Source organism: Macrobrachium rosenbergii, chromosome 44, assembly GCF_040412425.1.
Source record: "Macrobrachium rosenbergii isolate ZJJX-2024 chromosome 44, ASM4041242v1, whole genome shotgun sequence".
Lineage (NCBI taxonomy): Eukaryota > Metazoa > Arthropoda > Malacostraca > Decapoda > Palaemonidae > Macrobrachium > Macrobrachium rosenbergii.
In genome coordinates this window covers 20,250,504-20,275,503 of record NC_089784.1, presented here as the reverse complement: position 1 = coordinate 20,275,503, position 25,000 = coordinate 20,250,504, and the positions used below count along the sequence as shown (strand labels likewise).

The 25,000-nt window shown below is 33.9% G+C and overlaps 2 protein-coding genes across 6 annotated transcripts in view; one reads left to right on the top strand and one right to left on the bottom strand.

The window, feature by feature from the left end:
- Gbeta76C (guanine nucleotide-binding protein subunit beta-2) overlaps window positions 1-7,051 on the bottom strand; it is a 79,868-nt gene extending 72,817 nt beyond the window's left edge. Inside the window, exon 1 of the mRNA XM_067087883.1 lies at window positions 6,719-7,051. The gene's annotated coding sequence lies outside the window, so the exon portion shown is untranslated. The remainder of the gene's footprint in view (window positions 1-6,718) is intronic.
- The window catches only part of Plod (procollagen lysyl hydroxylase), a 106,095-nt gene that overhangs the window by 37,528 nt on the left and 43,567 nt on the right, over window positions 1-25,000 (top strand). Inside the window, exon 1 of one of the 5 annotated variants that reach the window (XM_067087882.1) lies at window positions 21,779-22,135. The exons of 3 other annotated variants lie outside the window; for them this stretch is intronic. In XM_067087882.1, coding sequence (XP_066943983.1) covers window positions 22,030-22,135 — 106 coding nt within the window. In that variant the 5' untranslated portion in view covers window positions 21,779-22,029. Of the gene's footprint in view, window positions 1-21,778; window positions 22,136-25,000 lie in introns of those variants that run through there. One more of the 5 variants, XM_067087881.1, reaches the window with a different exon arrangement.

Here is a 25,000-nt window from a genome sequence, read left to right as displayed (position 1 = left end):
AATAATTTTTATATGTCTATCTTATTTTTGATTTACGATAACAGAGACATCTTATTAAGCAATTAGAATATTTATCCTTTTTATGCCAAAAACATCTTCACAAGAAATAAAGCGTGAGCTTCTTCCAGCAAAAGTCCTTCCTTCCCACCTGGTGTCATTTCTGTAGTGACCTTACTTTCAACTTTTCCCAAGACGCCAGTGTAGCGGGTGTGGTGTCAAGCCACGGCGGGTAACCTTTTAGCTTATTATTTATTTCGCAAGTGTCTTCAGTTATCTTGGTTTGGTGCTATTAAGATCAACCGCATCGTTTTCAAGCGGTTTTTTATAGGGAATGCAATGGCAGAAAGACTATATAATCAATATAAGACAGTATCCGCTATAGCTTGGAGACTCTGAGCGCTTGGGTGACTGACAGAAGAAAACGGTGACATTAGGTATGTTGTAAGGGAAACTTTCGTAAGTCGCAACACCTCGCTCCACCTTTCCTTTTATGTGGTCATTTTGTACAGTAGAGTTTACTTCAGGGAAATTTCATCATTTCAAACTGGATTTTCAGGTATCGCAGTTTCGCTTGGAAATGAAAAATGAAAAATTATTTTGGGAGGTCTATTTTTCTGGACAAAATTCGGTCTTAATGTGACTTAAAGTGGCAATCATTTTTTCTGTAGTATTACCCCGTAAATAGACGTTCAGGTTCTATTGTAGACCCTGTTGCTTTTGATGTTTCTTACTCATATTTTGATATAGTTATTCTCTCATCGCTTTTATTCTTCATCAGTATTAATACATAACCGTGTCCAACTGAGAGAGAGAGAGAGAGAGAGAGAGAGAGAGAGAGAGAGAGAGAGAGATTTTAACCTTATCGAAAACTGATGAAAAAATGTCCTAGTCTTCCAAATGAAAGAGCATATGAAGAAATTTTCTATCTGCTGAAAGTAGCATTAATAAAAAAAAAAAAAAACTATATAAAGAGCCTACCTGCGTAGATATCACCGACCTTGCCCTTAGTTAGCCATGACCTACTACAGACCTCCCTTTCGTGATTATCTCACATACCTGGGGAAAAGCAGACCTAATCTTGACGAATAACTATGTTTTTCAAAACCTTGGACTCGCGCACGCACACGCGCACACACACACACACACGAAAAAGAAACTGAGTTAAGCCTTGGCTATACAGTAGATGAATTTTAAACGTGGGATGTTAAATTAGTATTGGGTGTGACGAATGAGGTCTGAAAACAAGCAGCCATTTTCTTTCGTTTAAACATGACAGATGATAATTGCTGTGGTTTAGACAGGTAATGTATGGAACACAGTCTCAGTAGAAGACCACCATGAGAAAAATGTGACATATTTCGAGGGAAATACTGAATATTTAGTTGCCACAGATTCTATAGTATTAATATGGAGAAGATTCACGATAATGGTCAGAAAACATGAAGACGAATAAGGAAGAAATGTAAATGACATGTCATAAAAAAAAAGACATTAGACAGGTATCAGTAAAATACAAGGTTAAGATGTTATACAGGTCAGCACCGAATTTCCTTTCTTTTTTTTTTTTTTTTTTTTGTCTCTAAATTGATCCTTACGCCGATTTCTCTAAAGTGAACACGTGTCCGTTTTTTTTTCTCCCTAGTAATATATATTTTTTTTTTTTTTTATAGACCGTTATACTGATTTCTCTCACGTGAACTCGTATCTAGTTTTCTCATTGCAACATAAAAGAAACTTAATTTTTATTCCGGTTTTATCTTTTTTTTTAAGGTGAAAAGATGGAGTGAAGAAAAAAAGTCTATGAAAAGTGTACAATTTCAAACAAAATATATATATATATATATATATATATATATATATATATATATATATATATATATATATATATATATATATATATATATATATATATATATATGTATATATATGTATATATATATATATATATATATATATATATATATATATATATATATATATATATATATATATATATATATATATATATTTGAGGATGTGAGCTGATTTTCAGGAGTGGGGATAAAGCTGAACAATATTTTATGTTTATTTGAAATGAAGGTTCACATTTCGTAAACTTTAAAAAGAAAATTATTTTATCGCCCTCACAAAAAGTTTGCCAAAAATATTAACGATTTCAAAACTTCAGAAGCTCTTTTACGTTTACTCAATGAAGATAACTATACCAAATGCTCAAAACCAGTAAAAGATTGAGGTACAGAAATTGCGAAAAGAAATGAACCTTGACGATCCATAAATATCTTTTGCCTGACTCTTCAAGAATTTCGAAAAACCGTCTGTCTGTATAACGCCAACAGTAATGAGAATTTGCGGATTCTTTCGCCTAAACAAAAAAAAGAAATCGTTAGAGATATAGGACACAGCATATGCGCAAATAGCCACTGTTTTAATGTATTCATTACTCATTGGTTCCTGTTTTTTTTTATTGCGCTCTGTTGGTTTTAAAAAGGCATCCTTTTACCACCGTTTAAACGTTTTTAGACCATATTTGTTAAAATGAATAACCAATTTCCGTGAAAATTTTTAAACCCGTTTGGGATTTATTTTTAAATTCTAGCACAAAGGGATTTAGCATCTCTCTCTTTTGTATGAACGTAAAAATACACCCATACATAAATATATAGATATTCATATACAGCACATAATTATATATATATATATATATATATATATATATATATATATATATATATATATATATATATATATATATATATATAATATATATATATATATATATATATATATATATATTAATATATATTTATATATATATATATATATATATATATATATATATATATTAAGTTTATCGCTTACACATCTGTTCTGTGCATTAATACAATTACTAACAGGGCCTCATTAAAACTGGATAGTATCTAGCGGAGATATTTGTTCAGGAGAAGTTACAAGCTTTCTAGGACTAACAGTCCTCATTGCCAAGTATCTGGATGCTTGACAGTGAGGACTGTTAGCCCTGGAAAGCTTGTAACTTTTCCTGGATAAGTATCTCCGATAGATACCATCCAGTTTTAATGAGATCTTGTAATAATATATATATATATATATATATATATATATATATATATATATATATATATATATATATATATATATATATATATGTGTGTGTGTGTGTGTGTGTGTTTTTGTATTTATATATATTTTTTACACGTATATACATATATATATATATATATATATATATATATATATATATATATATATATATATATATATATATATATATATATATATATATATTTTTTTTTTTGAGGAATGTCATCCATCTGTCAAATTTACTCCTGCCTCCTGCCTCCTTGTCCTTACATAAGCAGACAATAAATTATCTCATGCTTATTTTGGACCTATATCAACCAAAGAATTGCCCTCTCTCTCTGCCACAACATGGCATCACTTTAATGCCTCTTGCTCCTGAAGTATTCCATTTCTCCAGTGTTTAGTAGGCTTGCTTTCATTATCATCATTCTTTTCCCCTCCACAATCTTAAGGTTCATTTCTCCTTTTATGGTTTATTCAAAGCTTAAATTCCGCAGTTGCCTTTGGCATTATTTCCTTTCGGAATTTCTGTACCTCAGTCTTTTACTGGCTTTGAGCCGTTGGTATAATTACCTTCATTAAGTAAAACTAAAAGAACTTCTGCAGTTTTGAAATCGTTAATATTTTTGGCAAACTTTTTGTGAGGGCGATAAAATAATTTTCTTTTTAAAGTTTACAAAATGCGAACCTTCATTTCAGATAAACATAAAAAACTTTTACTGGCATTCTTTCCGACCTGTTTATTTTTTCTCACCTTTTATTTATCTGTTTTTCATTACTTATTCCGTATTATTCAAACTGTACTATTCGACATCAGTCGCCGTTGAACCTGGTAACTGCACTCAGCATTAAGTTTTTTTTTTTGTTACTGTTCTATCGTCTGCTCCTCTTCTTCCTCCTTCTTCAGGCTTTAGGCTACTTCTACCTTATCATCATTATGCTCATTTGTTTTGAGAACATTCATGAACGCACTCTGAATCTTTCCTATCCACCTGAAGCTATCTTTTAGTTTCACTTTGGCTTCAGTCATTGAAGAGCCATACATCACTTCAGATACTCATGTTACCATCAGCTTTATGTTCTTAAAACATAAAACAACAATTTCTTTTTCTCTCCTTATTCTCATTATCAGGTATTCTTATGAACGTTCTTTTGGAGCCATTTCGTTCCTTTTGGGATTAGCACCTATCGTTTAAGGGTCCATACATCATCCAGGTAAACTAATGATCGTAATATCTCTTTAGTACTTATAGCCTCTTTTACAAACTTTTCCAGTTGTGCTAAAATCAAAAAAGCCTCTGGTATACAAATTATTTATGTTTCCTCCAGGGAACAAACCATAATTCACCACATGACTGCACTTTCTGGGAAAACACAACTTATCAATAATTGCCATAAGTACAACTCTGGGCGTCTTTTCATTTTTGGTTGATTTTTATAACTTCTACTCCACTGCTGTCACTTCCAAGTTTAACTCTTTTCTACAGCTCACATTGAGGTTAGCCAATTTCCCCTTATGATTAACATTAAACAGCAGCTCAAAATATTCTTTCCATTAATTCAGGAAACGTTGTCTTCAGAAGCATCGTTTGCTTCATTTATTCCAGGATTCATTTAACCATCAGCCCTTATCCATGATGTTACTTTTTTTTCATACTACATCCTCCTATATAGCAGAGGGGGCAGGTACCGAGAAAGTAGTGAGACAGAGAGTGAAAAAAACATGGCGAAAATGGAGGGAAGTAAGTGGAGTTGTTTAGACAAGAAAACGCCATTCAGGCTCAAAATGAAAGTTTATAAGACAGTTATCAGGCCCGTACTATTATATGGGGCAGAAACTTGGGCACTTAAGAGGAAAGAAGAGGGACTGTTGGAAAGAACTATGATGAGTATGATGAGATGGATTGCTGGAATATCACTACTGGAAAGGAGGGAGAGCCAAGATAAAAGAAGAATGTGCGGTATATGTAATGCAAAGGAGAAGTCTAGGGAGGCTTGTCTGAGATACTATGGCCATGCAATAAGAATCAGAGAGGAGGTGGAACCAATCAAGAGAGCTAAGAACATGCCAGTGATGGGGAGAAGTATGGGGCGTCAGCGGATCAGGTGGATGGATGTGGTGAGGAGGGATATGGGTGAGGTGGGACTGGGGACAGAAGATGCAAGGAACAGAAATAGATGGAGAAAGTTGACTCGAGCGGCCGACCCTGCTGTACAGTGGGATTAGTAAGGGCGAAAGAAGAAGAAGAAGAACCTTCCTATGCACAACGTCAGAATTCCTCATATTCTTAAGATATTAAGTATCCATCATCATTTTTCCCCCATATTTAACTCCCAGAAATCCACTTATGGAATACTTTAGTACTCAGTGCAGCTGTCTTGACGTAGCCTCCATTTTAAAATCACTTTATCCACTCCTTTTCATTCTTTCTAATGTATTTCTGTTCTGAAGCCCTTGGGACTTACGCGATCAGGTAATGGTAGCAAATTTTTATATAAAGTACAGTCTGATACACAAGACCCCTAAAGCGTTAGTGCCGTCAGTGCACCTCACGTGGGGCACTGTAGGCATTACTAAAGGTCATATGCAGTGTCTCTTCGGGCCCTAGCTGCAACAACTCCAACTACCTCTTTTCACTGCCTAAAGCGCTAAATGTCTTTAGGTGATATTCTGTTGCTCTACAGTTCTGCTGGAAATTTGTACCTATTTAGCTTGTAGGGTAGAAGAGATACAAAGTAATCTACAATCTATTGGAGATCCTTTTTATTTGTATATTTTATCATCATGACAAAATTAAAAAGAATTCTGTTTTTATTTTTTGAAAAACTTGCAGTTGTGTCTATTCTTCTCGGCTAATATGCTGAATAAAGGCAACGTGACTGTAGAAAAAAAACAAGGAAGAAAGTCAAAGACAATACTCATAGTCACAAAAAATCGTGTTATTTGCGATGTGGCTGTTTAAGGCAATTAGTGCTTAGAAAGGTTACATTGGTAGCAGTAATTCCTTGTATCGACACAATGATAAATTTTAAGAGAGTAAGATCCAATAAGTCAACATCGGATTATGATAGGTAATTGGCAATTTAAAAGCTTCTAATACGCCGAGTAATATAAAACCAAACTAATGGTTCTCAGAATACGCCTCAAAGATGTATCGACTTCAATGGGTCTACCCACGCATACCTGCAATGAACAAACCTTTTTGGTTTTCATTCTTCGTCCTCCTCTAAGTATAATCAGCAACTGAAGTCTACCCTTAATGGTAATTGGCAAGTTAATTTCTAGTTTGATACGTTTTTCGAAATTCTACCAGATTAGCGGGCACTTTTGCATACTGACTGTTGAGAGGTTTATGGAGTATCTTATTGTCGGTAATACCGTCGCTGATTTCAAGAGCTTAATAAGCCAAGGGAATTCCTTCAAAACATTATTATACATAAGCATCTAATTACTAACCTGCTCACAATTTCTAATAACTTTTAGATCTCTGCATGGTCAGGTGCATCAAAGTCTCTCAGGAGATCATCTTGAGAAAATGAATATACTTCTACTTCGCTCAAGCTTAGTGAATAGCGCTGTACTTTTCTAAGCTACAGACGACAAAATCATCGTACTTACACTGAGCTTATTCCAGTTTTAGCACCTATAAGAGATTATAGGACGCCTGAGAATGGAGGTATCACACACCGCTAAGGGACTGAGGGCAACACTGAGCCCTGCATTACGTTGGAGTCACTTCCCTCCCGAGTTCTGCGCTTCTATCTTGTTAAGGGCCAGAGAGGATTAGTGCGGCGCCCCCAGAACCTCTGGCGGGGCTTCCCTGGGTCTTGCTAGTCTTTCCCCTGCTTAGGCTCGCTTTCTGGAGGAACTAACTGGCAATTCCTGGACGTTTATTCTGCATAGCCATCTGCTGCACTGGGGATGCGCATGGCTCTTTAATGAATCTGACTTGAAACCAACGGACTCCCAAGAAAAGAAGCCTAAATTTAGCGGTATTCGTTAGACCGAGTTTGTGTGTGTGTGTGTGTGTGCTCTTGAAGCCTTAAAGTAAGCATCGTGGCTTGGAGCATTCGCCGGTGAGGTGACCCGATATGCTTCCTGGTTCTTCTCTTGTTGTTTGTAGATTGACTTTGCATCAATTTCCCATGCAAGCAAAATGACCCGAAGTCCAGTTTTTTTTTTAATAGAATAGTGAACTAAGGTCAAAGCTTACAAGGTTATTCGGACACTGATACGTTCCTAAGAAGCACAGAACTTTACTGAAGTTATTAAATTACATTTTCTTTATTTTCATTTGAAGCATTTTTTAAATAGCTGCGAAATTTGTTTAATAACTGATTGATGTTGAGATGAATAGTTGAGTAGTAATGGTATTATAGATTCTTTTAGCTTTTCTTATCCTCTTGAAGTTAGGAAGACAAGGAAGACATTTAGTGGTATTAAAAGAAACATACACCAACATTTTATCTGTTGCTATGTTTGAGAACTACTGCATTCTAGTTTTCTCGACCGGTTTATTTTAGGACTAGTCTGTAACAAGCAGATTAATAGAAAAAGCAAAATAAGGGGTAAATTGTTCAAAAGCATACTTGGTGTTACTCGCAATAAAGAATAAGGTGGTACGCCACAATATATATCTTAGTACTTCCCATATTTAAGAATTGTAGGGAGCCTTCTAAATGTAAAAGTAAGTATACCTTAGTTTAACCAGACCACGGAGCTGATTAACAGCTCTCCTAGGGCTGGCCCGAAGGATTAGATTTATTTTACGTGGCTAAGAACCAATTGGTTACCTAGCAACGGGACCTACAGCTTATTGTGGAATCCGAACCACATTACAGCGAGAAATGAATTTCTATCACCGGAGATAAATTCCTCTTATTCTTCATTGGCCGGTCGGAGATTCGAACTCGCGGCTAGCTGAGAACGGAACCCACCTTCCCAACGAGGAACCAACAGACTGGTCTAGAAGCTTTAAAGTTAAGTATATCTTAGTTTAACCAGACCACTAAGCTGATTAACAGCTCTCCTAGGGCTGGCCCGAAGGATTAGACTTATTTTACGTGGCTAAGAACCAGTTGGTTACCTAGCAACGGGACCTACAGCTTATTGTGGAATCCGAACCGCATTACAGCGAGAAATGAATTTCTATCACCAGAAATAAATTCCTCTTATTCTTCATCGGCCGGTCGGAGATTCGAACTCGCGGCCAGCAGAGTGGTAGCTGAGGACGGAACCCGCTCGCCCAACGTATAAGCTTAGGATTATACACTAGAAGCTTTAAGCGGAGTGTATAATCCTAAGCTTATACATGCGGCCGGTCAGCTTCCAATGCTCTTCACCAGTAGAAGTGATCGTCTGATTCCCCAGATCTAGAGCGATATGCGCTTGTTAGTGGAAGTAGTTGTATTATCTCAGGTAAGATTTTGCTGAGTTTTCTTATGTTAGGCGAATTTAAATAAATCGAACCCCCGGTGGACCTAAATTAGATTGATTGACGAAATTACAGCTGTGTGCTTTTTTGTCAAGTAATTTCTTTATCAGTAACATTGTCTAAAACCAAAATTTCCCAGATGAGTACCTCCGTCACCCAAAAAGAGACCCAAAAGTAAGCCAGTTCAATTTACGTATGGTCAACATAATATTTCTCTGACAAAAGTAACAAGGGAGTTTTCCTATATTTATTAACTGTAGTATCATCCAGTTTAAAAATTAATCCTTCTGATACCGAATTCGAACCTTCTCACCTGAAAATCTTGGCCATTCAGTACAGACATGCAAAACGTCTGACGAACAAATTGTCGAACAAGCCGACGGAAAAGTTAGCCCTTGTTAAATTACAAGACAAGAAAGCAAATCCAGGTGTTACGTGCTTTTTCTAATATTGTCGTGACCAAGAATGTTGCCTTTTTTGTTCAAAAGGCAGGGGGGGAACGCAGTCATGGATTTGGCTTCGCTCTGGAGGGGATTTGCCAAAAAAGCACCATCTTTCGGCAAGTCTGTGGGTATATGTTCTGTCAAAATGCTGCGCGCGACACTTCTATACTTTTCTCAAGGAGACAGAGAGCAAAAGTGAAAGGGAGGGAGAGAGAGAAAGAGAAACGGGAAAGAGAGAGAGAGAGAAAACAGGTCTTGTTGATCGTTTTCATATGCTGCCACTGTTTTTATTTCATGAACCACATGTCATATATGTGTGTGGATTGTGAACGGTGAGTGCACTACCTGAGCCTGGTTCATGAAAAAAATAACCCATCATGCTTCTGTTGACCTAAGCAATGAATTAGCTATCGGGTGTGTGCATTTTCATTTATGTTAACTTTATATATGCATCATCCTTGAGATTTGATCATTTACTGAATTTTAATGTCAGGCAATTGTTGTTAAATTAATAACAAAGAAATCAGTAAGGAAATGAAATAGATTCTTTAAAAAGATATTCAACTCTTTGAAAATTGTATTTGTTACGGAAATATTAAGAAAAGTCAAATATATATTTCAAGTCCTCATCCGTCATTCTGTCAGGACGAAAGATGGACAAAGATTAGTGACAGCATATGAAGACGTTTGTGTGTGTGTGTGTGTGTGTGTGTGTGTGTGTGTGGATGAGCCGCAGTATGTGAATATAACTCTGACACCTTGAAATGTAAAGTAAATTCATCATTCATTTTAAAAGCTTTCATATTATGTCCATCACGGACATCAAGGTTTTTACAGCCATCTTCAGTTGGCAGCCCTGAATATGGAAAAGCCCCGTAAGTGCTCAGCCGGTTCCAGCGAGGCCTTGGCTCTCAGAGTGATTTAAATCTTCGCTTCCGGTAACCATACTTCGGCGGTCAAGTAGATCAGAGAGAGAGGAACTGTCGATACCGAGTGAGGGCAAGAGGAGGGATAACTGAATATTTTACCATTTGAAGAGACTTCCTATGGCTTTCCAGGCTCTGAAATAGTTTAGAATTCCACGGACTTCGTCTTCATTTTCCTGGATTTTTCGTAATGGCTGCTGAGACTTCAAAGGGATGTTGTATTTATCTCAATCCAAATTTGTTATGGGTAGGTCGGCGAGATCCTCTTACGGTTTTGATGATTTATTCCATATGGCCTGATTTTATTTTTTTTACGGTTAATATGAAACTTTTAACTTTTATTTCAATTGGATCATCCGTGTGGGTTTTTATGTAAGAAAATTATGTTTTCATCGTGATTTAAAATAACTGAAAATATCTTGTAACTGACATTATTCGAGAAAAGTAAAGTTATCACCACTTAGAATTAACATCAGGAATTCATTTTAGTGACTAACCTTATTTTCAAAAGCAATAAATAATTTTGTATCTTATTTCCAAACGTATTCGATCGTGCTTTAAAATATGAAGAATATTCACAAAAATCATTCATTTCAAAACATGTTTGTTCAAAGCTGAAATGGTACTCATTATTCCATAGTAATATTAGGTTCATAATATTATTTTTTAAGTTATTTCTTTTAAAAGATTTCTTATAATGCAGATATAAAAGTGATCTTCATTGAAGGGGAAACTTCCTCTTAAAATAAAATGCTTCAACGTTTGGTAGTGCAGAAGTTTCTGCAATTTCCGCTCACTATTGCCAATCACTGCCAAATCATCAGTAAACACCAGATGTCCTACACTGCTATTTGTTAATTTCTCTGACTTTCCTCTTCCCTCTATCCATAAAGATTTTATACAGCCTTGTAGGCATAACTTATCCTTGTCTCGCCCCCATTTTTACTCTTAACCAGTCACTTTCCAGACTTACAATTTTCGTTTGCAACTGGAGTTCACTGTACTCCCTTATTCAGAGAGTGAAGCGGTACAACCCAACGTGTACGGCTTTCCTGTGAATGAATCTCGTCCTGCTTTTCTTGAAACTCAATACTCCGTTTTGAAGTCAGCCATATCTTTTAAAGTAAACAGTATCTCGAGACTCCCAACGCAAAAGATCATGGAACTTTCCTCTTTTATTAATCAACCTTAAAGTATTCTTGCTATGCTTTTTTTTTCTTTCTTTTTGCAATTCGGCTCATGTGCTTTGAGCATGCTTAACTCTGATTAATGCCTTTTCCTCATACGGCGAGAATAATTTAAATAGCTGTGTTATAACGCTGATTAATAAAATACTGAGAAACTTCCTACGCGATATGTTGCAGTCAAATAATTATTATGAGGGTTGTAAAACATAAAGGAGGTTGTTATTACTTTACTAATAACGGAGTTAACGCCACATCTTCAGCAATGCGTCCAAGCGCGGAACATAAAATGTAGATGTGAATATATAGAAGCTATTAAACCAGCTTCTCTCTCTCTCTCTCTCTCTCTCTCTCTCTCTCTCTCTCTCTCTCTCTCTCACGCATTGTAGCTTAGTGGTAGTTCGTTTAACTTACAAGTGGACGACCACAGTTCGATTCTCGAATAACACATCGAAGAATGATTTAGAGTTTTCCTTAAAATTCGGCATACCTTTGTTGACCTAAACAGTGAATTATGTATGTGGTAGTTAGTCACGGCCATTAGAGAGAGAGAGAGAGAGAGAGAGAGAGAGAGAGAGAGAGAGAGAGGGACAGACAGAGAGACAGACAGAGACAGAGAGGGCTCATCTTCAGACGTGAGCGTTCATTGACCAGTCAAATATATGTCAAAAAAACACTTTAAAACACTTCAGTTACAAGTAACCTTTTGCTCAATCTCCACAAAGCTGTCAACACCGCTAGATCTCCTCTCGCGCGTGCGCAGTTCATAGCTGAGCAAGCAAGATAGAAGGGGCTCAGGTAAAGTAGCTCTCTCTCTCTCTCTCTCTCTCTCTCTCTCTCTCTCTCTCAAGTTACTTGTCAGGTCACTTTTTGTGATATTGCTCCAATTATTACGACCGGTCTGCTTCTTTTTATTTTTACTTCCTCATTGTTTGCATGCGTTCTTCTCTCTCTCTCTCTCTCTCTCTCTCTCTCTCTCTCTCTCTCTCTCTCACACTTATATTAAGATAATCTAGGCATACCTTAACGATGAACGGTAATATAGTATTAACTGAAATCCCCATGGTTTAATTAACACGTATGAAAGTCAGGTCTGTCCTATATTATTATTATTATTATTATTATTATTATTATTATTATTATTATTATTCCTTCTGATGTTTAAAATAAAAGGTATCCCTCTTGATAATTTCCCTTTTCTGTTATCATTTAGCAATTTACTCCATTAATATAAGTAAATTCACGAAAATCTCCCTCCCTCTCTCTCTCTCTCTCTCTCTCTCTCTCTCTCTCTCTCTCTCTCTCTCTCAGAGAAGAAGAAAAAATTTGACCTTTCCTCTTTGCAAACCTGCAAATAAGCTCGTCTCCACTGGTTATGACCCCCCCCCCTCCTACAGACACCACCAACCCGGTCCCCCAACCCAGGTCTCACGGACACTTCCAGCGCAGACAGAATTCCCATCTGTTGTTTTTTTCTTTCTTTCTTTCTTTCTTTCTTTCTTTTTTTAAGTTAACTGAGAAAACGACTTACTTATGTTGGACAAAACGGTTCTCTCGTTAAAATCCCATTCAGTACTGCTACAGAATCTCTACAGTTAATTGGACATTTGCTCAGTTTTATTAGATAATTTCTGAAGGAGTTCACATTAGCTGCCAAGTCTTCTTCATACACTAAAGTTTTAGGGAATAAAAATATGAATTTGTTTTTATAATTCTGGTTTCCTAAATGATTAAATTCTCTCTGCAGCTGCTATGCCGAGAAACGATGGTATTTATATTACACTTTCATTTTAAACTTTTATTCTGTCCTCAGTGTTATCACCATTTAAAGCTCGCAAATTACTCCTAATAGAATGAGTTCCAATTAGAAACTACGATAATGGGATCGCTTGCAATCGCTCGTTACTATATACAGAGTGAAAACGTCAACACTATTGAATATATTTATTTATTTTTATATTTTTTCAAATGTTTGGGGTTGTAGACGTGTTACTGATGACGTTAAACATCGATAAGTTTCTATTCGACGATTATATCGGTAGATTTGCGCAAGTTTTCGTTTTTAGTTTTCTGTAAAAGAGAATTATTGAGATGGCTATTTGTCTGACCGTCCGCACTTTTTCTGTCCGCCCTCAGATCTTAAAACTACTGAGGCTAGAGGGCTGCAAATTGGTATGTTAATCATCCACCCTCCGATCATCAGACATATCAAATTGCAGGCCTCTAGCCTCAGTAGTTGTTATTTTATTTAAGGTTAAAGTTAGCCATGATCTTGTATCTGGCACCGCTATAGGTGCCAACAACATAGGCCACCACCGGGCTGTAGCTGAGAGTTTTATGGGCCTCGGCTGAGAGTTTCATGGGCCGTGACTGAGAGTTTCATACAGCATTATGCGTTGTGCAGAAAGCTTGATTGTGCCGAAGAAACTTCGGCGCATTTTTTACTTGCTTTCTCCTTTTATTGCTATAATAGGCACAACTAATAAATATCTTTTCCGAGTAACAATAGTTTATTCAGTTATACCTATTACATTTGCACAATTAGTAAGCAAGGTGCGATGTGTTGCACATCCATAGTGCATATCAAAGGAAATGGTGCCTTTGTTGTTTATAGCTTGTTGCAATGTCAATTTCTTGACCTATTCGTGTTTTTCATATTTTCTTTCATATTCTTTTAAAAATCAGTACACTGTCATCAACTGAACTGTAACAGAGACACTCCTTAAGAAAAAAAAAAAAAAAATTAGATATTTCATCCGACCATGAAAAGGTGAAATCAGATCGCGGAGAAACTGGAGAGAAAGTTTGTTGCAAATCACTAAAGGGATTTTTTTTTTTTTTAACTTGAAGTCATAAAATATTTCAAAAATTTCGATCAGGAAGTAAAATTTATCTCTCTCGCTTCCTCTCTAACCTACATCTCTTTGACCTGAAATACACTCATTTTTTGCTCTAATTCTTTGGTAATTCCATTCCATCATTATTAGGCATGACCTTTTTCTTATGCCTGCTATAACGCTATGCTTAGCATACTTAAGTGTAATTTTCCTGGCCAAAAGCCAAAAATATGACAGTGTTTAAAGTTCTGCATATCCACTTTTCTATGAGGAAATAAGACAATGTGGTTTTGAGCGTCACAGAAAAAAAAACGGAGTCTCAAGGTTACATGAAATATATAGAAACTAGGGTGTTTCGAAGTTATCATGAGTATGACCAATAATATAATAAGAACATATAATTATTATTATTATTATTATTATTATTATTATTATTATTATTATTATTATTATTATTATTATTATTATTATTATTCAAAAGATGAAACCTATTCATATGGAACAAGCCCACAGGGGCCATTGACTTGAAATTCAAGCTTCCGAAGAATATTATGGTGTTCATTAGGAAGAAATAAGAGGAGGTACAGGGAAATACAGAAAAAAGAGATCCCACTCCCTTATCAAAAAAAGAAAAAATTAATAAATTAACAAATAGTTAAAAATGTACTGAAATGCAAAGAGAAAAGTATTAGGGTAGTAATGCATTGCACCTTCGCTTGAACTTCTGAGATTCCATTTGCACGACATTCTCAGGAAGGCTGTTCCACAGTCCAATGGTGTGAGGAATAAAGGACCTCTGGAACTGAGAAGTTCGACAGCGAGGCACATTTACTGGATATTGGTGCTGCTGTTCAGCGAATCTGGCTGCTATAATTAATAAAAAAATAGAGCTTCAGGGTGTTTGGTAGTCATTTAGATGAAAAAGGTCTCACGCTGCTCATTATTGATGCATTAGCAATTCATTTAGAGTGATTAATGATGGTTGTGAAAATGGGGTTAGAAACAATTAGCTGACAGAGGAATTTCTAATGAATACCATTAAAATGAAATTTGCTACTGCTCTCTTTTAGTTTAGAGATATTTATTGTTACTTTCACAGAATTATTACCATGTATTATATACTCAAGTGCAGGTATACAAGTACATAATTATATATATATATATATATATATATATATATATATATATATATATATATATATATATATATATATATATATATATATATATGTACATAAACTTGATGATCATACGTGGCTGTAAGTTTCTTCATATATATATATATATATATATATATATATATATATATATATATATATATATATATATATATATATATATATATATATATATATATATATATATATATATATATATATATATATATATATATATATATATATATATATATATATATATGTGTGTGTGTGTGTGTGTATATATGTATATATATATATGTATATACAGTATACTATATATAATTTTATGTATATACAAAACATTATATAGATATATATACTCTCCCTCTCTGGTATATATATATATATATATATATATATATATATATATATATATATATATATATATATATATATATATATATATACTGTATATATATAAAGTAACTCTTTGTAGAAACGAAAAATAGAGTTTCGAGATATTTGGTAATCACTTTGAGAAAAAGTTTTCAAGTTGCTCATCAGTGATGCATTATCGAGGAATGATGGTTATTAAAAAGAGCTCAGAAATAATTAAATGGAAGAGGAATTTCTAATGAATACAATTAAAATGAAATTTGCTATTGCTCTCTTTTAATTTTAGATATTAATGTGTTGCTCTCACACAGTGGTTAACAAACATTATATACTCAAACATGAGTGCAGGTATATATATATATATATATATATATATATATATATATATATATATATATATATATATATATATATATATATATATGTGTGTGTGTGTGTGTGTGTGTGTGTGTGTGTGCAGACATTTATATATCTATATATACTGTATATATATACGTGTGCACGTGTGTATATAAATATATATATATATATATATATATATATATATATATATATATATATATATATATATATATATATATATATATATATATATATATATATATATATATATATATATATATATATATATATATATATATATATATATATATATATATATATATGCATATCATGTTTGAATACATAATGTTTGTTATTCATTATGTGAAAGCAACAAAAAATATCTCAAACTAAAAAGAGCAATGGCAAATTTCATTTTAATTGTATTCATTAGAAATTCCCCTGTCATTTAATTATTTCTGGGCTCTTTTTGATAACCATCATTAATCAATAATGCATCAATGATGAGCAACTCGAGACGTTTTTCCTCTAAGTGATTACCAAATATCTCGAGGCTCTATTCTTCGTTCCTACGAAGAGTGGAGTTTTTATTTTCGTATCGTTACTTTATATATACACACACACACACACACACACACACACACACACACATATATATATATATATATATATATATATATATATATATATATATATATACTAGAGAGATGGAGGGCATATAGCCCTTAGGAAAATGAAACAGAGGAGTGCAAGATCTTTCGCCTTTACTGCAAGTCATTTAGAATGTGTGTATATATAAATATATATATATATATATATATATATATATATATATATATATATATATATATATATATATATATATATATATATATATATATATATATATATATATATATATATATATATATATATATAGAGAGAGAGAGAGAGAGAGAGAGAGAGAGAGTTTCCAGTGATTCTGTGTAATTTTGTATATGATAATGACTTATGAACACGGCTCGTTCAGTTGTCAATAACGATAACAATAATGCTATTGATCCCACTCATGAACCGAATGAAATTATCAGAAACCAATAAAGAGATCCTGTAACTTAAAAAAAAAAAAAAAAAAAAAAAAAAAAAAACGGCGAAACAAATGTGATCACCTGACGCGTTTCCCATCAAGGGCGTAATATTTCCACCTCTGACCCTCCCTAATGACAGACGCCTAATTTCACTTTCACCGGAAATAAAAAAAAAAAAAGAAAAACCTCCGAGATAGGATGCGGCGGCTATCTCCTTCCTTCATCACTTTCGCTGTTTCGTCTCTTCAACGTCGCCAAGGTTAAAGGAAAAAATTGTAATGTGGAGGTTTCAAGGTTGAAAAAATATGTATTTGTGTAACGCCAAAGAAATAAACAATGGTTTGTTCTGTTTCATAATACAAGCTTTTTTTGGTCTGTCATTGTACTGTTAACAATGATTATGATAAGAGTTAGTTGTGGGTTTACTTTTCCGATTATTCGATTTATTCATTATTATTTTATTTATTATTATTATTATTATTATTATTATTATTATTATTATTATTATTCAGGAGATGAACCCTATTCATATGAAACAGGGCTGCAGGGGCCATTAACTTGAAATTCAGGCTTCCAAAGAAAATGGTGTTTATTTGGAAGAAGTAACAAGAGGAGGTCAGTTACTATAAAACAAAGGTAAATCAACAAATTGATAAATAAATATATATAGAAATATATATATAAATTTTTATAAATACAAGGTGGATTGTTTTAGGGTAGTAATTTATTGCATCTTAATTTGAACTTTTGAGGTTCTAATTAACACGACCACCTCTGGTCTTTTCTAATCTGAATAAAAAACTGAACTTGTCAAGCCTATTGTTCTTCTTAGTGGTGTGAAAATGTATAGTCTGCTTTTTTTCTGTAAAAGAAAACTATTGAGATGGCTATTTGTCTGTCCGTCCGCACTTTTTCTTTCAGCCCTCAGATCTGAAATACTACTGAGGCTAGAGGGCTGCAAATTGGTATGTTGATCATTCACCCTCCAATCATCAAACATACCAAATTGCAGTCCTCTAGCCTCGGTAGTTTTTATTTTATTCAAGGTTAGAGTTAGCCATGATTGATAGGTCCCAACGACGCAGGCCACCACCACCGGCCGTGACTGAAAGTTTCATGGACCGCGGCTGAGAGTTTCATGGGCCGTGGCTGAGAGTTTCACACAGCATTATACGCTGTACAGAAAACTCGATTACGCCGAAGAAACTTCGGCGCATTTGTTACTTGCCGAGTCTAAACAATACTTTCGCAAGTCATTGTAGAAGACATTATAATCACTCTTTCACACGAGAGCGCTTCTTCTGGAAGTATGCCTGAGGTATGAAGCAGGAAGGCGCATAAATTGGCACTGACATCCGAACGTGATAAAAAAAAGAAGTTTCTCAAGCAGGAATTTCTCCTCTAGGGGAGTAGGTAAGGCTTTTTGCTTGAAACTTGGAAGTCGTGAGCTCAAATCCAGCATGAAGAATGTAGTTCAAGGCTTTCTTCTAGTTGTCAGTAACAGTAATGATACGTAGCACATGGGAAAAGGTACTGTTCGTATATATATATATATATATATATATATATATATATATATATATATATATATATATATATATATATATATATATATATATATATATATATATATATATATATATATATATATATATATATATATATATATGTATATATGCACACATACATACATACAGTATATATATATATATATATATATATATATATATTTATACATATTTATATATATATATATATATATATATATATATATATATATATATATATATATATAGAGAGAGAGAGAGAGAGAGAGAGAGAGAGAGAGAGAGAAAGTTCCCGTTGAGTGCAGTTCTTAGAAAACGTCAGAACTAGGACAGTGTTGCAAGAAATATGAACCACTCCAGATTTCTTCATAATCTCTCGGCTACTTAATAATGGAATAGCTGTAAGAAAACAGTTTTGTTCTAATTCGTACTTGCTTTAGAATTCAAACAGTTCCTGCATTGCTTCAATGCTGCTTCCGTTAGGTTGGAAGATTCCATAGTATACTTTACTTTTATTTCTTATGCAACATTATTTATTCCTTATTCTTTTGCAAACGAAGTTCAGGCTTAGGTAGGTGTAAATGTTTATATTTTTATTTTCATTTCACTGTTGGAATTTAGTCTTTGGAAGTTCTTTTTGTTTTTAGTTCGATTTTGAAAAACTAAATGTAATGGAGCGTTTTATAATTTTTTAAAAATTTTCTGTTGGTATTTACTTGTTACATTAACTTAGCTACTTTCAGCTACAATACACATTATATATTATATTTAGTATATATACTGTTTTTATTAATAGTATCCAAATATACAAACATTATGATCATTATATTCTGCATATAACTGAGAACCTGGATTATATGAATATACTGAAACAGCATTCTTGAATTATATATCTACATAAATAATTAGGAAAAGGTAAAAATACATTCTCCACGAGTTTAACCGGAAGTCATACCAAAGAAGGTAATCACATTCTTCCGGCGTGAAGGAGGCGAGATAAGAATGTACGCCACGCGAGTAGCAACAATGAAAATTCACAAGAATGTGGAGTCAGGTAAAAAATTCGACGGCCAGAAAGAGGTCGGGGTATTAGGAAAGGTGCTTGACCGAGACGCAAATTCCTGAGATGTATGCTAATATTCCACCAGCCCAGTTTTTTTGTCATGCCCTAGGTTAGGTTAGGTTAGGTTGGGTTAGGTTATAGAATAAGTAATGCTGGGAATTTGAGTGTGGGAAACATAATGAGATTATTTTCAAGAAAATTCTATGGTTGGTTTTTAAGGCATGGCGTCCCGCTTTTTTTCAAGGAAAGGTCTAGGTGTTCGGCTACACCTCGGGAAAATGCGACCGGCATTGCAGATCACGGTTTGGTACCTTAAGAAAGCGAAGTGGAACTTTGAGGTATTTCCTCTGAGGCGTAGAAATAAAATATGCCAGCGCTTACACTGTAATCAGTGGAGGATGGTAGTAGGCATTTTCACTATTAATAGGTGCAATAGTTTAATTAGGCAACTAAGTCAATCTTAAATGTTAATGGAGTGACGAGATTGGTCGAACGAAGGTGAAGACCAGAAAATACATCTTGAAAATAATAATAATAATAATAATAATAATAATAATAATAATAATAATAATATTATTATTATTATTATTATTATTATTATTATTATTATTATTATTATTATTATTATTATTATTATATAGTGGCATTTGTAGGGATACGGTAAATGCTAGAAAATATATCTCGGAATCAATTATTATTATTATATTATTATTATTATTATTATTATTATTATTATTATTATTATTATTATTATTATTATTTTATAAACAGGCATTCTTAGACATAAATCTGCAACAGGTCATTAACATCTAAAGCAAGCTTAGGCGTAACAGAAACGCTTTATAAAAAAAACAAAGCAAAGAGAAGTAAAGTTAACTGCACATAAAAGTAAGCAAAACGAAAAAAAAAAATTAAATGAACTGCTTCTGCACAGACAGTTATCTTCCGGGAAAGTGAACGTTGCTCAAAATATGAGAGGCAAAAGAGCATTAAACTCTTATAACTCTTCTTATTGTGGTCATCTGCTCTTTGTGGCATATGGCTCCGCTTTACTAGGAAATTCTTGCTCTCCATCAGACTCAGAGCTCTCTCGTAACGGAACTGGCTGCGATCTCGTAACGTCACTAGATTACGAAACTTTGAAAGTAGATTCCTTTGTATAAGAAATAAAAGCGATTCGGTGATGATTTTCACATATTTTTTTCTTCGTCCGTCGTTCCTTTAGGATTTATTGAAAATGTACTGAAAATGATTGAGATAAAAGATGGGTATTTATGGCTGCGATCTCGTAACAGTACTGGAATACGAAACTTTGCAAGTTATATATAGTTATATATATATACATACATATATATATATATATATATATATATATATATATATATATATATATATATATATATATATATATATATATATATATATATACATATATATTAATTTAATGATGACTTTCTCTTAGTGTTTTCGTCCGTCGTTCCTTTAGGATTTATTTAAAATGTATTTAAAATTAATTTGATGGAAAAATGGGTTTTATGGCTACGATCTCCCAACAGTACTGGAATACGAAGCTTTGTAAATAGATTCAATTATAAAAAAAAATTGAAAACATTTAAATGATGATTTTCTCTTAGTGTTTTCGTCCGTCGTTCCTTTAGTATTTATTAAGAATTGAATGAAAATGATTAAGATAGAAAGATAGGTTTGTGTATCGTCTTATTTCTCCTCTTCGTTTTCTGCCCGTTTTCGATTTCCCTTCTCACTCTTTTCGGCCAAAGGCCGTGCGAAATTAGAAGCGGGTGAACCGTTATACGGTATCATTCTAGTTCCTACGTGATTTCCTGTTGCGGGAGGCCCGGTTGCTTAAATGCCATACCGGTTAATCTTCCGGCTCTCTTGACCACAAAAAAAAAAAAAATAAAAAGAAGAAAATATCTCTTTAATACTTTTATCAATTTAGTTCACGACGAAGACCTGCATTCCTTAACGCCTTCAGAGAAATCTTACCCAAGAAAGGAATGAATTTGCAAAACTCATCATCCGAACGAAAAGAAAACAGGAAGTGACTCCGTCCATGAGGGGAGACTTAACCAAGCCTAGCCTTTTTCTCAAAGTCATCCCGAGAGAAATCGTTTGCTTAAAGAAAACAAAAAAGAAGAGATGATCATAAACAGATAGAAATGCCCAACAGTGAGAAGAAAAAAAAAAAAAAAGAGGAAGAGGAAGAGAAAGGTAAATTCGCCATCCAACATCCTACCCTTGACTTTGGCTGGCGCGGGTTGGTGGCTTGCGTTGTTGCTCCACTTGGCGGGCGTTCGGATGGCTGGCCGGTCGCGGAGGACTCTTCCCTAGGTCGTGCTCACGCGCTGCTCACCCCGAGGTCGTACTTCTCATCCTCCCGAAGACGCGTTGTCCCGAACGATGGTCTTAGTAGTAGGAGTGATAATCCCGAGTGAATAAAAGACTGGACGTTGCTATGCATCTGTGAAGAGGCAGATTTGTGAATTCGAATTTAGCAGAAAAAGATAATTAGAAGATCAATAAAACAGTCATGGCTGCCAATAACTTAAGAACGCTCGTTCCTTATGTCTTATCGTTTGTAGTGCTTGTGATAGTGTGTTCTCTTCAGGTTTTAAGTGATGCCAGTGCTGATCAAAGTAAGTTGAATGTTGTGTTTTTTTGGGGGTGGGGAGGGTGTAAAAGGATAATGGTAACCTTGGCATGTTTCGTACTAACTGTTTGAAGCAGTTATTTTCTGTAACGATTACTAGAAGTAGTGCTTTACAACAAACTAAAGTACCATCAGTAGCCTAAATAATTTTAGTGATTCGATAATAGAACACAGGAGAAAATAATATTACGATTGTTTATATAAATATATATATATATATATATATATGTATATATATATATATATATATATATATATATATATATATATATATATATATATATGTGTGTGTGTGTGTGTGTGTGTGTGTGTGTGTGTGTGAGTGTGTATTAATATTATTATGCATCTTGCTTTAAAGAAAGCGGAGGAAAGCTAGAATAACATTCACCTAACCCAGTTACGCAGCAATCCAGATATACCTGCAATATTGTTTTTCACTGCCTGGAAACAAGCCAATCCCTTGCCCTACTCTCTCCTCATAAATCATAATGTGAGCATCGGAATTTCTTGTGACTTTCTTCTGAGTCACTGGAGACCGTTTCAGCTAATCATTTGTAATGTTTGTTTATTGTTTCCGGCTTTTGTTGACAGTGACTTTTGTTCTTTTCAATAAAAAAAGTTCTATGAATTATAGATATGTAATAAATAAAGCAATAACTATTTATACCAATAATAAGTATGATATTACTACTAATTCTGCTACTACTACAGTACTAGGTGATATAAGGTCCCATTGGTATAATCGTGGTGCTTACTTTTTGAAAAATGAGGTCTAGACAAAAAAAAAAAATATCGAAGACAACGGAAATTCACAAGAGCATTTTTTTCTTTAAGAAGGGTGGTAGTGGTTTGTGGACTGGGAGGGGGGCGCTGGGGCCTGTCGCCGCACCCATTAGCTGGGATACGCCGCTAGACTTTCTTTAAATTATAATACCCTAGTAACCACATCATCATGTTGAATAATTCCTCATCCACAAGGATATATGTTCTGGAATTCTTCACTTAACTCTGAAGACAATTTTTGAATATATATATATATATATATATATATATATATATATATATATATATATATATATATATATATATATATATATATATATATATATATATATATATATATATATATATATATATATATATATATATATATATATATATATGTATTATACATTATTTATATATATATGTATGAATGCATTTATGTATGTATGTATATATGCATGTTTTAGAAGATTCACAAGAGTGAACTCATCACTTGAATTCTTCTTGCGTCAACCCTTTCAAGTTTCTGTCCTTTGAATTTTTTTTTCTTTATCTTACCTCTGTTTTCTCGCCATCCGTCCTATCAATTAATTCCCCGACTGTTCACTCACTCCCTTCAGTCATTACCTGCGCTTATTCCTATTCTCTCATCTCAATGGCTTTGGGGCAATCGCTCCATTTACTTGATACGATGGCATCTACGGCAGCAGGAAGTGAGTTAACCTGTAAACACTGAGTCTTCTTCATTCCTTTGTGCTCCAGAACTCTGGTCCATTAGCTGATGGCTGCATTCGGCTGCGGTCTCTTTCACTGGGACGCTTCCATTTGCTGATATAGAGCGAAAGTTGATTGGAATTCGGGTTATTGTTGTTTTCGGAAAGTGAGATTTTGAGCTTACTTATGTGTCAGTGTGTTCGAATCAATGTTCTTCTTTTTTTCAGAGGGTTTCCACAATGATCAAAAGGAGAATCTTTATTTCGGAATCTTAAGGGATTTACATATTTTTTTAATCAATGACTGAATTTCTTAAAATAAATGAATGCTATGTACGGTATTTATCAAAATAGGAAATGAATGATTGCCTATTAACCAGTAAGATCACGAACAAAGTATTTACATCTGCACAGTAAAAAAAAATCATCATAAAACCTTACTAAGAGTACGTAAAACCTCTTCTTGCTTCAAAATGAGGCCGAAGGTGGGGTGCTGGGTACGAGTAGCTGCGAGGTTGTTAAACCCTGAGCGTGGCTGAAGGTGAAAGCAAGTTTAGAAAGTAAAGTAAGACTCCGAGTCAATCCTGATGGAATAACGGTGGATTTTCCCGAAATAAAATAAAGAGTGACCTCACGGAATATATAAAAGCGCACACTCACAGATAAACAATAAACGACCAGGTAATGTAGATCAGATTGAACAATTCGAGTTAGGCAACGTTGCATCAGAAACCAGGTCCCAGGATTTCCGGTAGATGGCCCCAAATGCATTCTCGTGAATCATTTTGGCTTAGCATTTCCACCGAGAAATTATTCACTAAATATTATTATTTCAGTATGAAGCTTGATAGGAAATGTGTTGAATTGGTTAACCTAGATAACTTTCGCTAATGAATAATATTCATTAATTGTTTTGGCCTTGATTTGTAAATACCGAATATCATTTCAGCTTGTATTGTGACATTACCGTTTCAGAATGGTCCCTTACAGGTTACGTTAGTAATACATTGCATTCTTAGAAAATCTGATGATAGATAGATTAGATAGAGATTAGATAGATAGATAGATAGGAACCTCATATGCCTTATGAAAGTTCAGATGGTTTTTGTACTGGCGAGCACGAGAAAATGAAGTATAAAATCCTAAGACATTGTTGAGGAAATATTGTCTTTCTTGAATCTGATAATTATACATGTAGCTGGTTGCTGATATACTTCCCTTACATTGATTTATTTGTTTTAGTTTTTTGCTTGTCATTTGTTTATTTATTTATCAATTTATTTTACCTTTAATTTATTTGTTTACCTATTTAATTAAATTGACAAGATATCTTGAAGAACATTTCGTTAGTATATTTACGTTAGATTATTCCT